Source organism: Palaemon carinicauda, chromosome 10 (assembly GCF_036898095.1).
Source record: "Palaemon carinicauda isolate YSFRI2023 chromosome 10, ASM3689809v2, whole genome shotgun sequence".
Taxonomy (NCBI): Eukaryota; Metazoa; Arthropoda; class Malacostraca; order Decapoda; family Palaemonidae; genus Palaemon; species Palaemon carinicauda.
The window spans coordinates 81,186,741-81,203,793 of record NC_090734.1 but is presented as its reverse complement, the minus strand read 5'-3'; the positions used below and the strand labels follow the sequence as shown (position 1 = coordinate 81,203,793).

General features: G+C 40.9%; 1 protein-coding gene across 1 annotated transcript in view; it reads left to right on the top strand.

Moving 5' to 3' along the window:
- LOC137648657 (S-adenosylmethionine-dependent nucleotide dehydratase RSAD2-like) overlaps window positions 1–17,053 on the top strand; it is a 75,808-nt gene that overhangs the window by 57,510 nt on the left and 1,245 nt on the right. Inside the window, exon 7 of the mRNA XM_068381661.1 lies at window positions 13,781–13,963. Within this exon, the coding sequence (XP_068237762.1) occupies window positions 13,781–13,963 (183 nt within the window). The remainder of the gene's footprint in view (window positions 1–13,780; window positions 13,964–17,053) is intronic.

Genomic DNA, 17,053 nt, shown 5'->3' with positions numbered 1-17,053 from the left:
ACATTTTATTGCGTAGCCCAGTATCCAAATAAGAACCAGTCTGCGAACGTGGTGACCAAAATAAAATCTTTTCCGCGCAGGTGGTTACGTGGGCCCCTATTCACCATAGATTGTTTAATCTATTTCCTTTAACAAAACTAATCTCCATTTGAAACTTTTCAACTTGCACGTTAATGCTAAGTTGACCCACAAGTACCCTGAGTCATCGAATGTCTGAACATGAAATTATCCAGTAATAGCAATAAAAACTAAACCATTTTCTTCTTTTGTATTATTGTTTAGATTTATTGAACAAAACAAGGACAAGTAACTTCTCGATATCATTTCCTTATTAATTTATTGGTTTATTTTTTCTTTTCAGGCTTCAACACTCATTCTTCTACATTTTATTAATCACAGCAATTTTATTCCGGTATTTCATTCTAAAATACAAAAAAAATTTAGCTAAGAAACTGATCATATCTTTTGGAACATCAAAGTTAGACAATTCCCATTCATAATAGTGAAGATGCAACTTTTACTTTCCCGTAAAGGTTTCCTGTGAGCTGCGCAATGTCTCAATATCGTAGTAGACATCTGAGATGTAAAAGCATCAGAAGGTGCATATAGTCTGCCTTTGTTGGTAGTGCTTAGCCAAGAACCTTTTCATTCTTTATATATTGATGCCTTGGCCCCTAAATTTAGGACATTTTAATAGAAATCACTTTAGAATATATCCAGCTTCACCGAAAGTAATACCCCTAATAAATAGCGAAAGGTTTGTATCGTTAGGAAAAATACAAATTAGGTATCTACGAATTTGTCATTTTTAGCAATGTAGCGAAGAAGAGAGACCTATTTTATTATGGCATGAAATTGACTTTTCAAATTTGCCTACCTCATTCACAGTCAGCTTCTATTTTCCTCCCAAATCATCCATTATACATTTGTCTTCAATTTCAAGTTCATTGATGATTTTTTTCAACAAAATGCTAGTCAAGCACATTTATACTGATATTTCTTGCTCAGTGTTGTGTTTTGCCTAGCAAATGACAACTTTCCTCTTGATACACAAGATTCCTCTTATTTACATTCAGTTGGAGTTGTTTTTTTTTCACCTAATGTGTAATTTCCTTCTCCAAAAAATAATTCCTTAAGCAAAACTTGAAACTTACTGAATTTCAATTGTCATTTGGAACATTCATTTGGCGTATACAATACAACCAGAAAAGTGTTCCAAGAAATCTTGATATAATTGCCTTGTAGGTATGAATTTACACTATAATTTATTAAGCATTTCATAAAGATCTATAAGGGACTTATATGACAGAATTACTCTATTTTTAAATTTATATAACCAGTTGAATCATGAGTTTGCAACTCACATTGTTTACATGGTATCAACCATTTTCTGTAAAATTATTTTCTGGTCCTCATAACTTATCCCATAAGTATTTCGTGAAACTTTGTTGTCTAACATTGAAAATAAAATTCATAACATCAAACCACTTATCAACAAGGTGAATGAAATAAGCAGTTTTTAAATATAAAACTTACCCACTGGTTATATAAGAATGGCTAAAGTCTCTAGACGCCCGGCAGAAAATTCAAAATCTCGCGGCTATCGCAGATATGCCAGGTGTATACTAGCGCTCTCGCAGTACAGTACTACAGGTAGAACTATACCAAACCCTTCAGATCTTCTCCTGCCGCCATTGCTGGCTGTACTATTGGAAATTCTCTCGTTAACTTACTCTGTTTTGGACGTTATTTGGTGATGTACAGGTAATCGCCGACTTACGACCGAGATAGGGACCGAGAGATGAGTCGTAAGTCGAGTTCGCCGTATGTCGAACTAGAAAAGGGAAATTTCCGTAGATTTATTTTGATACGTTATGATTCAGCAATCATCTGGATCATATTTTGTCAATATTTTCTTACTGTCTATCATTATTCCATTTTCTTGTTTCATAGGATATCATATGCTCTATAAATGCATTTTTGTATTCTATTTATCAATTTTGGAAGCATTTTACAATCGAGTACTGAAAATTTTGTTTACCTTTGGTTATGATCAGCTGATCTGAAAGTGCTGCTACCTACCGTATCAAAATATGGCATACATACGTATGGCATATTTTTTTTATCATTTCTTAACTTATTAGAAATATCTTCATGATGAATATTACATCAACGCCAATATGTTACAGGAAATCAGTTCCCATACAGTTCGTTTAATCATTAGGTATAATGCGAAATCGTTGTAGCTCTTTCTGTGTGTGTGTGTGCTCGCTCTCGCAATCGCATACGGGTAGTTCATTTTTAAAGCTTCATACAGTATTCTAGTTCAATATTAAGCCTTTATATTTCATTAGACATTACTGTGTTTAACTGTGATTTATTAAAGAACGTTTATATTTTATTTTTCAATTTTTTGAGCATATCAATAATCAAAAAATACTTTTGATTTACTTTCGGTTGGCATCAGCTGATCTCAAGGTCACGTTGCCGTATTACTATTATGAGCATATATATATATAGTGCGAATAACACTGATTTATATAATTTTCTTGACATTCGAAATTTCTTCATAATGCATATTGCATCAGCGCCAATATGTTATAGGGTATCACATTTTCCATACAGTTCGTTTATAGACCTGATTATTAGTTATAAAAGGAATACGCTCTCTCTCTCTCTCTCTCTCTCTCTCTCTCTCTCTCTCTCTCTCTCTCTCTCTCTCTCTCTCTATTTTGTTTTTAATTCAGTTGTATCTTTATATTTTTTTTTGAAAACTATTAAAAAATTCTATATATCATTATTCAATGTTTCGATTATGGGAATAGTAACGCATCGGAAGGAAATCACTTGATTTGGCTCTCGCCTTCCGCCAGAAATATGACGTCATCAGACTTTTTTTTCTTAAATTTACGGTAAGTTGTACTAATCTTATAACTAATGATACAGACCACTAAAACACTTGATATCATTACTGGGTGTTTCGATGATGGGAATGCTGTAATAAGATTACTCGGTAACAATAAAAGGAAATCATTCGGTTTGTCAGCGCGCTTCCGCCAGATACATGACGTCACAAGAAACGTGACGTACAGTAAACTCTACGAAGAATGACTTGCAAAATATGTAAACTCATTTTCTTTGTTTCTCGCAAGAAATGAAAAGAAAATACTAACTTAACAAACAAAAGTATTTTATTTTCATAATGTTAAAGGAAATATATTATTTTCAAGAAAATATTTGCCCTAATAGTATATTTTCTTTAGATAAACATCGATCCATTATCAGAGATTAAAAAAGTAGTGTACAGTCAAATTTACGCTACATAGTACTCATGACAACCGATACAGACCCTCAAAATACTTTGTATCGTTATTTGATATTTCGATAATGGAAATACTAATATTAATCGTTAGCCTATTGGAAGGAAATCACTGTATTGCCCGGAAGCTTTCCGCCGGTGATGTGACGTCACCAGACATAAATGAATTCGACAGATATTAAAACTTTTCTTAATGTATTTTTAACTGAAAATGAATACTGAATACCAACAATAAAAGAAAATAATAATTTACCAAGATAAATCAATTTATATGTATACGAGAAAATAGATTATTTTCAAGGAAATATTTGTCGTATTTCCGATAAACTTGTGACGTCATCACCCTGAAAAAATGGTCGTAAAGTCAAATAGTCGTATGTCGCATAGGTCGTAAGTCGAGCAATACCTGTACTGCGTTTTTTGAGTTTGGGCTTTCGCTTAATTGATTTCTTTTTCATTTACTCTTGAAATCTTTTTGTTTGGGGTTATCTTAAATAATTTAACCTTTGTTTTATGTTTTCGGTCTCTCTTACTTTTTCAATATGGCCGACCCCTCCCCTGTAGTTCGGAAGTGTGTTAAAGGATGTCGTACTCGACTTCCTAAGGCTTCTGTGGCTGTGGACCCTCATAGTATTTGTATTAAATTTAGGGGAAAATCATGTTCTTTTGGGGATTGGTGTGATGAATGCGTTTCATTAATCGATAGCGAGTGGGTAACATATGAACGTTACATTAAAAGATTAGAGAGGGACAGGGTTAGGCGCAGGTCATCGCACTCTGTTAATTTGTCCTTACCTAATGTCATTGATCTTATTCCTTCCCCCCTAGTGGTAGATCAACAACCGAAGGAACCTTCTATGAAGGATATGTTTACCGCGATTCAGGCTCTCGGTGAAAGAGTTGAGTCTTTAGCGGCGGATAAAAATCAGATTTTTTCCGAGATCAATGTGCTGAAAAGTCGTGACTCTGGAAATGTGAAAAGTGTTTCGAATGTGTTTAGTGTTGTGGAGGGTACGTCTGCACGATCTTGTCGTTCGCCCAGCCTATGACCTCTTTCAAGCTCCCGAACCCATGGGAGAAGTAATGTCGGATGGCAAAAGGGAATGAGAGGCTTCATCAATCGTACAGACGTCCCCTTGAGCGTTCCTGCTGTCGTAACACAGGTCGCTCACCCTCATCATAGAAAAGATGAGGTTGGTGCGTTATCACCTTCCTCTGATGAAGGTTCGTTTAGCAAGACCTGGCGTCATGCGTCCAGACCGCTCAAAAGGAAGTCTCATGCAGTTGTTCAACGACACGAATCACCTACGCGTCGACCAGGCTGCAGTACCTGGGATACGCCTGAGGGTTTTCAGTCTCCTGACGCTTGCATGCCTGCGAAACGCTCTGACCGTGGTCTTGTAGATGTCGATGTGTTACAGTCTGATTCAGAACTTATGCCTGTTGCTAATGTGACGATTCATGCTCCGCCGCTTCCGTCTGACTGGCTTTCGTCTCCCGAAAGTGGGAAGCGTTTTGATAGTGAAAAAGAAGGTGATATCCCTTTAGAAAAGGAGTCTAATGTATCGCATACCGGCGATCCTAAGTGGCCTATGCTTTTGGGCATGAAACAACACCTCTCGTCGCTGATGCGATCTTATCAACCTGCGGTTGGGCGTCAGTCTTTGGACCTGTTGTCGCACAGGCGGCCTGTTGTCTCTGGCGCTGACATGTTATCGCACAGGCGATCTCCCGGTCGCAGTGCTCAACGTCAGGTTGATTTAGATGGGTGGCATCAGGGAGCTGTTGCCAGACAAAAATCGACTTTTGAACGTTTTTCTGCCAAAAGCGTTGACGTTCATCTAGACCAGGGTGGTAACGAACGCGACAAGTGGACGCAATGCGTCACCGTGACGGCTCTCGGCAGTCTACTTATGATGCGATGGAGCATCAGCGTCAACATCAAGTGGACGCTAGGCGTCCACGCGACGGCTCTCACCAGTTAACTCATGACGGCATAGAGCGTCAGCGTCAGCGTCAACAGCAACCGGACGCTAAGCGTCCACGCGACGGCACACGGCAGTTGACCCTTGACGCCGAGCGTCAGTCCATTCGTGGCGTCACACACCAGTCAACCTTGACCTCTCCACTTCATTTGGATGCAGTTTCCCAGATTACAGGCGATTTTAAACAGAAAACTATTGATCGCCCAATAGAAGGAGATGTTGAACTTAGCAAGCGTTCTCATTCCAACACTGACCCTTCAGTTCAGGCTGCAGCAACAGCTGCACTGCCAGAAGATGAACCAGAGGAAGTATCTGACATGGACGAACCATTGGAAGCTATTTCGGAAGAGGAAGAAGAGAAACATTATCAACATTCTGTAGATCTTAAGAAATTAATGTTAATTTTCACGGGACTTTTTCCTGACCACTTTACCCCTGTGGCTCCTCGTTCTCCTCCACCGGAATTTACCCTGGGGAAGGCTACTAAAGTGCCTATTTTCACTAAGATGGTGCTCTCACACTCTTCTAAAAGAGCCTTAAAATTGATGGGTTCTTGGATGGAATCTAAGAGGACTCTGGCAAAACGGGCTTTGCTTTTCCACCCGCAAGATTGGCTTCCAAATTCAGCGTTTGGTACGAAACAGGGGAAGTTCTGGGCTTGGGAGTTCCTGCCTCTGCCCAGGGAGATTTCTCGAGCCTGGTGGATTCTTCTCGTCGTCTGGCCTTGAGGAAAACGAAAGTGTGGTGGTTGATGACAGAGTTTGACCATTTACTTAAAAGCTTGTTCAGGGCCTTTTAAGTTTTTAATTATTTAGACTGGTCTTAGGGAGCCTTAGGAAAAAAGGTCTCTGAAATGAAAGGCACGGACACTAGTGGCCTTATTCATTTGATGTCCTGTATGGACAAGGGAGTGAGGGATGGCTCAAACGAGTTAGCTGCTCTTTTCACGGCTAGAGTGATTAAGAAGAGGGCCACTCTGTGTTCCTTTCTCTCAGCGGGAGTTTCCCCTTACCAGAGATCGGCATTGTATTCTCTCCACTGTCATCTACTCTATTCCCACAAGAATTGGTAGGGGAAGTTGCCGCTGCTCTTACCCAAAAGGCTACGCATGATCTAGTGGCCAGTACGGCCAGAAAAGTTCTACCTTCTTCTTTTTCGTCCCGTAAACCAAAGGAAGGTACTTCTGGGGTACGACCCTCTCAGCCCTTTCGTGGTAAACCTACCGGAAGGGGTTCCTTCAGGTCCGACGGGAGGAAACCTAAGAAGAGAGGAGCCAAGGCTGGCCGAGGTAGAGTCTGACTGCCGTATCCTTCAGACAGCAGTAGGGGCCAGGCTGAATTACTTCTGGAAGGCCTGGGAGAAGAATGGAGCGGACCCTTGGTCCGTCCTAGTGTTGAAGGAGGGATACAAAATCCCATTTTTATCAAATCCTCCACTAGTCACAGATCCGGTGGATCTTTCGCCCAGATACAGGGAGGGGCCAAAGAGGCAGGCCATGCGGCTTCAGATGTCTCTGTTACTGGAGAAGCGAGCGATATAGAGGGTACAGGATTTAACATCTCCGGGGTTTTACAACCGGCTTTTCATAGTTCCCAAGAATTCAGGAGAATGGAGACCGGTTCTGGACGTAAGTGTTCTTAATGGCTACGTCCAGAACACGAAGTTTACCATGGAGACGCAGAAGACGGTTCTGCCAGCGGCAAGGAAGGGTGATTTGATGGTCTCATTAGACCTTCAGGATGCCCATTTCCATATTCCAATACATCCCAGCTGCAGGCGTTATCTGAGATTCATGTATGGAAACAAGGTCTTCCAATTCAGAGCCTTATGTTTCGGTCTCAGCACAGCTCCTCTATTGTTCACCAAGATCATGCTGAATGTTGCAAGCATGCTGCATTCAAGGAGAATCAGGGCCTCCCTGTACCTGGACGATTGGCTTATAAGAGCCACCTCAGCCGATTGCTGTTTGAAGGATCTGAGAATGACATTGGAATTGACCAAGGAACTGGGACTCTTGGTGAGTTCGAAGAAATCACAGCTGACTCCATCCCAGGAGATTCTTTATTTGGGGATAGAGATTCACAGTCAGAGTTTTCAGGCTTATCTGTCACCAGTGAGGATCCAAACAGCACTCCTAAAACTTTGAGCTTTTATAAAGAAGGACGTCAGTTCAGTAAGGGAATGGATGAGCCTTCTGGGGACTCTCTCATCATTGGAGAAGTTCATGACCGGGGAGGTTACATTTATGCCCCCTTCAGTTTCACCTCAATTGGCATTGGAAAAAAGGGGACAGTCTTGACAGGGAAAGCATTCCCATCACGAATTCCTTAAAGTCACATCTTCAGTGGTGGAACAGAGAGCATAGACTGAAGGATGGTCTGTCTTTGCATCAGAAGAACCCACATGCTGAGACCTCTTCTCATATGGGCAGAGGAAAGGAAAGTGACACTATTGACTCGTTTTATTCAGGGGGTCAACAATGTAAGTGTGGACAGACTCAGCAGTAGGGATCAGGTTCTCCCCACGGAATGGATGTTACACCCAGAGGTCTGCAAGACTCTGTGGCGGTTATGGGGTCATCCTCGCGTAGATCTTTTTGTAACCGCAAAGACGAAGAGACTGGAGTTCTACTGTTCACCGGTACCGGATCCCGAAGCCATGCACATGGATGCTTTCCTGACGAATTGGTCACACATGGAAGTGTATGCATTCCCACTGTTCAAGATTCTTTACAAGGTGATGCAAAAGTTTGTGTCGCACAAAGGAACCAGGATGACTCTGATAGCTCCGTTCTGGCCATCAAGAAGCTGGTTTCCAGAGGTACTGGAATGGATGATAGATGTCCCGAGAAGCCTTCCCTTAAGACCAGATCTTCTCAGACAACCTCACTTGGCACGAAACCACCTAAACCTCCGGGCTCTACGTCTGACTGCCTTCAGACTATCGAAAAACTCGCTAGAGCTAGAGGCTTTTCGAAGAAGGCAGCCAAGGCTATTGCGAGAGCGAGGAGGTCTTCTACCATCAAGGTGTATCAGTCCAAGTGGGAGTTGTTCAGAGAATGGTGTAGAGCTAATTTGGTTTCTTCATCCAGTGCCTCTATAACTCAGATGGCAGATTTCTTCCTAGACCTCAGAAATAAGCATAACTTCTCGTCCTCTACAATCAAAGGTTACAGAAGTATGTTGGCTACGGTTTTTAGGCACAGGAACTTGGACCTCTCCAATAATAAGGTCCTGCAGGATCTGCTTAAGTCTTTTGATACCTCAAAGAAAGGACAACCAGAATCGCTTGCTTGGAACTTGGACGTAGTTCTTAAATTTCTCATGAGTGACAGATTTGAGCCTTTACACTCTGCCTCATTTAAGGATCTAACCTTGAAAACTCTGTTTCTGGTTAGTTTAGCCACTGCTAAAAGGGTTAGTGAAGTTCATGCCTTAAGCAGGAACATTGGTTTCCGGGATGGAAAAGCCATATGCTTCTTACAGTTGGGATTTTTGGCCAAGAATGAAAAGCCTTCCCGCCCATGGCCGAAATCCTTGGAGATCCCTAACCTCTATGATGTGGTGGGAGACGAGTTGGAGAAAGTGCTCTGCCCTGTAAGAGCATTACGGCTCTATTTGGACAGAACTAAGAGTTTGAGAGGCGACTCAGACGCTCTGTGGTGTGCAGTTCGAAAACCTTCACTGCCCATGTCAAAGAACGCCTTATCCTTTTTCATTAGGCTTTTAATTAGAGAGGCTCACGCCCAGTGTGATGAGGCAGACCAGAGGCTTCTCAAGGTGAAGACACTTGAAGTCAGAGCGGTAGCGACTTCAGTGGCTTATAAACAGAACCGTTCTCTGCAAAGTTTGATGGATACGACTTTTTGGAGAAGTAAGTCCGTTTTCGCGTCTCATTATTTAAAGCATGTTCAGACTCTCTATGAGGACTAATAAATGTTGGGTCCATTTGTGGCAGCGAATGCAATAGTAGGTGAATGATCTACCTCTACGTTCCCTTTTTCCTAATACCCTTTTCTTTCTCTTGGAACTTGTTTAGTTATGGTTGTATGTGGAGATTGGTCGTCAGTCGTCCGCAATCTATTGTTTTGTTAGGTGGTCAATTTGTTCTTGGAGTGTGCTCGGAACAAGGGTATTAGTTGAGGTCCTGTCATGTTATAGGTTATTACACCGTTTGACAGCTCCTAGAGATCATCAGCCCCCTGCGTGGACCGCTGGATCTCCTAAGGATAACAGACAAAATGAGGCAGAGTATCATTGCAATCAGCTTCCTTATCAGGTGAAAACCCCTCAAGTTGTTTATGTAACTCTTAAGTGAATTTCCAATTATGTAGCTGTCTCTGACCCGCCGCCAAGGGTGTCTATCAGCCATTCTTATATGACCAGCGGGTAAGTTTTATATTTAAAAATGATATTTTCATAATAAAATGAATTTTTGAATACAGTATACTTACCCGCTGGTTATATAAGTTAAAAACCCACCCTCCTCCCCTCTAGAGACCATGGGGCATGGAAGATCTGAAGGGTTTGGTATAGTTCTACCTGTAGTACCGCGAGGGCGCTAGTGTACACCTTGCATATCTGCGATAGCCGCGAGATTTTGAATTTTCTGCTGGGCGTCTAGAGACTAGCCATTCTTATATAACCAGCGGGTAAGTATATTCAAAAATTTATTTTATTATGAAAATATCATTTCATGCGCTGCTTCTCTGTTTAATAGGTTGAAGTGACTTATTTAACTTATAGGGAAGTCTATACTCTGTCATCCCCTGACTATACATTTCATGAGTGTCAGAACCAGAAACAATACTTCTATTTTGAAACTTGAACCCCGAATTGTTGTTGAAAATATCATCCTTGCTAAAATGCACAGAGCTAATCACAGCATGATTTGGGTTAGTTTCATCGGACCGTCAACAAGCCTGCATCCAGACATCTCTTAAAATTTTCATTTAAAGGAAAATGAAGGAAACTTATGTCTAAACCTAAAGACTTTACTTTTCTTTTTATACTAGAGTAGCCAAAAACTGCGCAGATGTTCAGCAATGCGCTGACAATATTAAAACAAAGTATTTAAGCAGGACTTTTTTTTCACAGTGACATTTACCAGAAGAAATTTTTGCGAATGAGACATAGTACAAGACAACTGGTATTTGTATGCTGGAATTCTAAGCATATTATAAATCAATATCTATCAAAGAAGTCTCTAGGGACAGAATAAATATAATAAAGAAACCGGGGGATATATTTGGGGTTGCCTCACGCTAGTCCGGTAGAGGTTGAGGGCTTACGTGAGCTCATTATCCTACCCGCTCAGATTCTGACATGCGCATTAGCAGACCCGTTCTCTGGATCCTGGCTAGCCTTTCATTTAGGTGGAAGTCTTTTTAGTGGGATATATACTCAGGACCTTGAGTTCTTTAGAGACCTTCTATTGCCTAGCCCCCCCCCTTTTTTTTTTTAATCTGAGGGAAGTCTTTTTACTGGGGTAATACTCAGTACTTTGAGTTCTTTAGAAACATTTTATTGCCTAGACATTTTTTATTTCATATATGGGAAAGTCTTTTTAGTGGGGTAATACTCAGTCCCTTGAGTTCTGTAGAGACATTCTACTGCCTAGCCTTTTTCTTATTTCATGCTGGGAAAGTCTTTTTAGTGGAGTATTGCTCAGTACCTTGAGTTCTTCAAAGGCATTCTATTGCCAAGCCTTTTTTATTTCATACAGGTGAAAGTCTTTTTAGTGTGGTAATACTGAGTACCTTGAGTTCTTTAGTGAAATTCTATTGCCTAGCCTTTTTTTTATTTCAGATACAGGGAGGTCTTTTTTAGAGGGGTAATACTCAAAACCTTAATTTCTTTAGAGACATTTTTGCCTAGCATTTTTTTTTTCAAATAGGTGGCAGTGTCTTGAATGGGGCAATATTCAATACCTCGAGTTCTTCAGAGACATTGCAGCCTACCCCTTTTTTTATTTCATATAGGCTCAAATCTTTTTAGTGGGGTAATAGTCAGTACCGTACGTTCTTTAGAGATATTCTATTGCCTAGCCTTTTTTTATTTCATATAGGTGGTAGTCTTTTTAGTTTGGTAGTACTCAGTATCTTGATTTCTTTAGAGACGTTCTATTGCCATCTATTGTAGCACTATGGAATTTTGAGTAAGTATTGTAATATAATGTACTTTTGAATACGTATTGAAATGTTTAATTATACTGAGAATTTTTTTTTCTAAATATGTTAGAATATGAGAAAATGTTTTTCTGATGAATATTTTGAAAGTTTACTGAATGTAGAGGATAATAGGGAGGCAGATATAATTGCTGTTCCAGGTGTTGAGGTACCGGTGATGGGAGATGAGAATGAGAGAGAGATTACAATAGAGGAAGTGAGGAGAGCACTAGATGAAACGAGAGTAGGAAAAGCATCTGGTATGGATGGTGTGAGAGCTGAGATGTTGAAGGAAGGTGGTGTGACTGTACTTGAATGGTTGGTGAGATTGTTTAATATGTGTTTTGTGTTGTTAATGGTACCAGTAGATTGGGTTTATGCATGTATTGTACCACTATATAAGGGTAAGGAAGATGTGCCTGAGTGTTGTAATTCAAGAGGTATTAGTTTGTTGAGTGTAGTTGGAAAAGTGTATGGTAGAGTAATGATTAATAGGATTAAGGATAAAACAGAGAATGCAATCTTAGAAGTACAGGGTGGTTTTAGAAGAGAGTAGGGGTTGTATGAATCAGATTTTTACAGTTATGCAGATATGCGAGAAATATTTAGCAAAAGGTAAGGAGGTGTATGTTGCGTTTATGGATCTGGAGAAAGCGTATGATAAGAGTTGATAGGGAAGCAATGTGGAATGTGATGAGGTTATATGGAGTTGGTGGAAGGTTGTTGCAAGCAGTGAAAAGTTTCTACAAAGGTAGTAAAGCATGTGTTATAATAGGAAATGAAGTGAGTGATTGGTTTCTAGTGAGAGTGGTGCTGAGACAGGGATGTGTGATGTCGCCGTGGTTGTTTAACTTGTATGTTGATGGAGTGGTGAGAGAGGTGAATGCTCGAGTGCTTGGACAATGATTAAAACTGGCAGACGAGAATGACCATGAATGGGAGGTAAATCAGTTGTTGTTTGCGGATGATACTGTACTGGTTGCAGACACAGAAAAGAAGCTTGACCGACTAGTGACAGAATTTGGAAGGGTTTGTGAGAGAAGGAAGTTGAGAGTTAATGTGAGTAAGAGTAAGGTTATGAGATGTACGAGAAGGGAAGGTGGTGCAAGGTTGAATGTCATGTTGAATGGAGAGTTTCTTGAGGAGGTGGATCAGTTTAAGTACTTGGGGTCTGTTGTTGCAGCAAATGGTGGAGTGGAAGCAGATGTACGTCAAAGAGTGAATGAAGGTTGCAAAGTGTTGGGGGCAGTTAAGGGAGTAGTAAAAAATAGAGGGTTGGGCATGAATGTAAAGAGACTTCTATATGAGAAAGTGATTGTACCAACTGTGATGTATGGATTGGAGTTGTGGGGAATGAAAGTGACGGAGAGACAGAAATAGAATGTGTGTTTGAGATGAAGTGTCTAAGGAGTATGGCTGGTGTATCTCGAGTAGATAGGGTTCGGAACGAAGTGGTGAGGGTGAGAACGGGTGTAAGAAATGAGTTAGCAGCTAGAGTGGATATGAATGTGTTGAGGTGGTTTGGCCATGTTGAGAGAATGGAAAATGGCTGCCTGCTAAAGAAGGTGATGAATGCAAGAGTTGATGGGAGAAGTACAAGAGGAAGGCCAAGGTTTGGGTGGATGGATGGAGTGAAGAAAGCTCTGGGTGATAGGAGGATAGATGTGAGAGAGGCAAGAGAGCATGCTAGAAATAGGAATGAATGGCGAGCGATTGTGACGCAGTTCCGGTAGGCCCTGCTGCTTCCTCCGGTGCCTTAGATGACCGCAGAGGTAGCAGCAGTAGGGGATTCAGCATTATGAAGCTTCATGTGTGGTGGATAACGGGGGAGGGTGGGCTATGGCATCCTAGCAGTACCAGCCGAACTCGGTTGAGTCCCTTGTCAGGCTGGGAGGAACGTAGAGAGTAGAGGTCCCCTTTTGTTTTGTTTCATTTGTTGATGTCGGCTACCCCCCCAAAATTGATGTCGGCTACCCCCCAAAATTGGGGAAAGTGCCTTGGTATATGTATGTATGTATTTTACTTTAGATATTAATTATATGACAAACTTAGTTTATTACATTATATAATAGACTCATTTTAACTAATGGTTATTATTGTATATTAAATAGATGCAGTAAGAATCAGATTCAATATTGTTATTATATTGGACTCATCTTTGTCTGAAGCTAACACTATTTACCTGCAGTTTATTTATTCTGTTATATATTCTAGTGCATTCTGTCCTACATAATCATAGCGTTGATTTGCTTCGCAATCTTTAAGTGTCTCCTGTGTATATTTTACCATATTTCCAATTTTGAAATGCAGGTCTTCCAGTGCCTTCTCATAGATGGAGAAAATGTGGGGGAACTGGCATTGAGAAATGCTGAAAAGTATGTCATAAGTGACGAAGATTTTCAGACATTCCTACAATGTCACCGAGAGGTTCCTTGTCTTGTACCAGAGTCTAATGAGGCCATGCGCTACTCATACCTTATATTGGATGAATATGTAAGTTGCTGATGGTGATTATAATTTTTTTATTCTAATGGCATACCTCTCTCTCTCTCTCTCTCTCTCTCTCTCTCTCTCTCTCTCTCTCTCTCTCTCTCTCTCTCTCTCTCTCTCTCTCTCTCTCTCTCTCTCATATACATATTTTTCCGTTTTAAACATAGTATGTTAGAATAGCGCCAATGTATCCCTGAGTGTCATAAGAGGCGACTAAAAGGGATGGAACGAGGGGTTATCTCCTGTATTTTATATTCCTGTGAGACATCACAGAGGTCGAGCCGGGGGGAGAGGGACTGCTCCCGCACTCAAGTCTTGGGGTGTCTGAATGTGTGTGGATGTAGTACGATAGAGAGTAAAAGATGTGAGATTGGAAGTATGTTTAGGAATAGAAGGATGGATATATTGGCTTTGTGTGAGACAAAGATAAAAGGGAAGGGTGAAGTGATGTTTGGTGAAGTAACGGGTAGAGTGTCTGGGATTGAAAGGGGAAGAGCAAGAGAAGGTGTGGCTTTATTGCTGTGTGAATGGATGACAGGTAAAGTAGTGGAATGGAAGGAGATATCTAGGTTAATCTGGGTAAGGGTTAGGTTGGGTAGGGAATGTTGGGTTTTTGTTAGTGCATATGGGCCAGGTTGTGAGAAAAGTGAAGAACAGAATGAATTCTGGAATGAATTAACTAGGTGTGTAGAAGGATTGGGTAGAAGGAATTTTATAGTTGTCATGGGAGACTTGAATGCTAGAGTTGGGTGCTGGAGAGGGAAAAGGTGTCATTGGGAAGTATGGCATACCAAGCGAAAGTGAGAGTAATGAGAGATTGGTAGATGTGTTGAGCAAGAGATAGTTATAAGTTCTATTTTTTCAAAAAGAAAGATAATAACCAGTATACATGGGTAAGAGTGGCAAATGGAAGAGTAGTAGAAAGGGCATTAATGGATATGTGTTGATAACTAGAAGAATGTTTGGAAGATTGAAAGACGTGCACATGTTTAGGGGTATGGCTAACAGTATGTGTGATCCTTTTTTGGTGGAAAGAAAATTAGTTGTATCAAAAGAGTGGGGGAATAGAGTGTGGGGATGTAAAAGGGAGGTAGTGAAGATTGAAGAGTTAATAAAACCTGAAGTAAAAGGTGAATATCAAGAAAGGTTGGAAATGGCATATGATGAGTGATAGTGGGAGAAACTGGTAATTTAGAGGAGGAGTGGAAGAAAATTTAGTTGGGATTGCAAGTGATGTGTGTGACAAGAGGATTGTTGGAGGCGGCATGAGGAAGGGGAGTAAATGGTGGAATGAAGGAGTGAAGATAAAAGTGGAAGAGAAAAAGAGGGCATTCACAGAATGGCTGCAAAGTAAAAGTATAGAGAAGTGTGAAAGATGTAGAGAGAAAAATGTGGAAGTAGAATGTAAGGTAGCTGAGGCAAAGAGGGTGTCTGACTGGAGGTGGGGTCAGGGATTGGGTGGTTCATATGAAGAGAATTAGAAGCTTTGGAAAGAAGTGAAGAGAGTAAGGAAGGGTGGTTAGAGACTTGAAGAGAGAGTGAAAGATGGAAATGGAAGGTTGTTAAAAGGAGAGGAGGCAAGGAAATGGTGGGAGGAATATTTTGAAAGTTTACTGAATGTTGAGGATAATAGGGAGGCAGATATAAATGCTGTTGCAGGTGTTGAGGTGCCATTGATGGGAGATGAGAATGAGAGAGATTACAAGAGGAAGTGAGGAGAGCACCAGATGAAATGAGGGTAGAAAAAGCACCTGGTATGGAGATGTTAAAGGAAGGGGTGTGACTGTACTTGAATGGTTGGTGAGATTGTTAAATATGTGTTTTATGTTGTCAATGGTACCAGTAGACTGGGTGTGTGAATGTATTGTACCTCTATATAAGGGTAAGGGAGATGTGCATGAGTGTTCTAATTCAAGGGGTATTAGTTTGTTGAGTGTGGTTGGAAAAGTGTATGGTAGAGTACTGATTAATAGGATTAAGGAAAAAACAGAGAATGCAATCTTAGAAGTACAGGGTGGTTTTAAAAGAGGTAGGGGATGTATGAATCAGGTTTTTACAGTTAGGCAGATATGTGAGAATATTTAGCAAAAGGCAAGGTGTATGTTGCGTTTATGGATCTGGAGAAAGGGTATGATAGAGTTGATAAGGGAAGGGATGTGGAATGTGATGAGGTTATATGGAATTGGTGGAAATTTGTTGCAAGCAGTGAAAAGTTTCTACAAAGGTAGTAAAGCATGTGTTAGGATAGGAAATGAAGTGAGGGATTGGTTTCCAGTGAGAGTGGGTGCTGAGACAGGGATCTGTGATCTCGCCATGGTTGTTTAACTTGTTTGTTAATGGAGTGGTAAGAGAGGTGAATGGTTGAGTGCTTGGTTGAGGATTAAAACTGATAGACGAGAGTGGTCATGAATGGGAGGTACAATAAATCAGTTGTTTGCGGATGATAATGTAGTGGTTGCAGACTTGTAAGAGAAGCTTGGTCGATTAGTGACAGAGTTTGGAAAGGTATGTAAGAGTAGGAAGTTGAGAGTTAATGTGGGTAAGAGTAAGGTTATGAGATGCATGAGAAGGGAGTGTGGTGCGAGGTTGAATATCATGTTGAATGGAGAGGGACTTGAGGAAGTAGATCAGTTTAAGTACTTGGGGTCTGTTGTTGCAGTAAATGGTGAAGTGGAAGCAGATGTACGTCAGTTTGAATGAAGATTGCAAAGTGTTGGGGGCAGTGAAGGGAGTGGTAAAGAATAGAGGGTTAGGCGTGAATGTAAAGAAAGTTCTGTATGAGAAGTGATTGTACCAACTGTGATGTATGGATCGGAGTTGTGGGGAATGAAAGTGACGGAGAGACAGAAATTGAATGACCTTGGTAACCACGGAGGTAGCAGCAGTGGGTTTTCAGCGTATGAAACTTCATTTGTGGTGGATAATGGGGGAGGGTGGGCTGTGGTCCCCTAGCAGTACCAACCAAACTTGGCTGAATCCCTCGTCAGGCTGGGAGTAACAGAGAGAGGAAAGGTCCCCTTTTTTTCATTTGTTTGATGTCGGCTACCCCCAAAAATTGGGGGAAGTGCCTTGGTAAATAGGTAGACCTGAGAG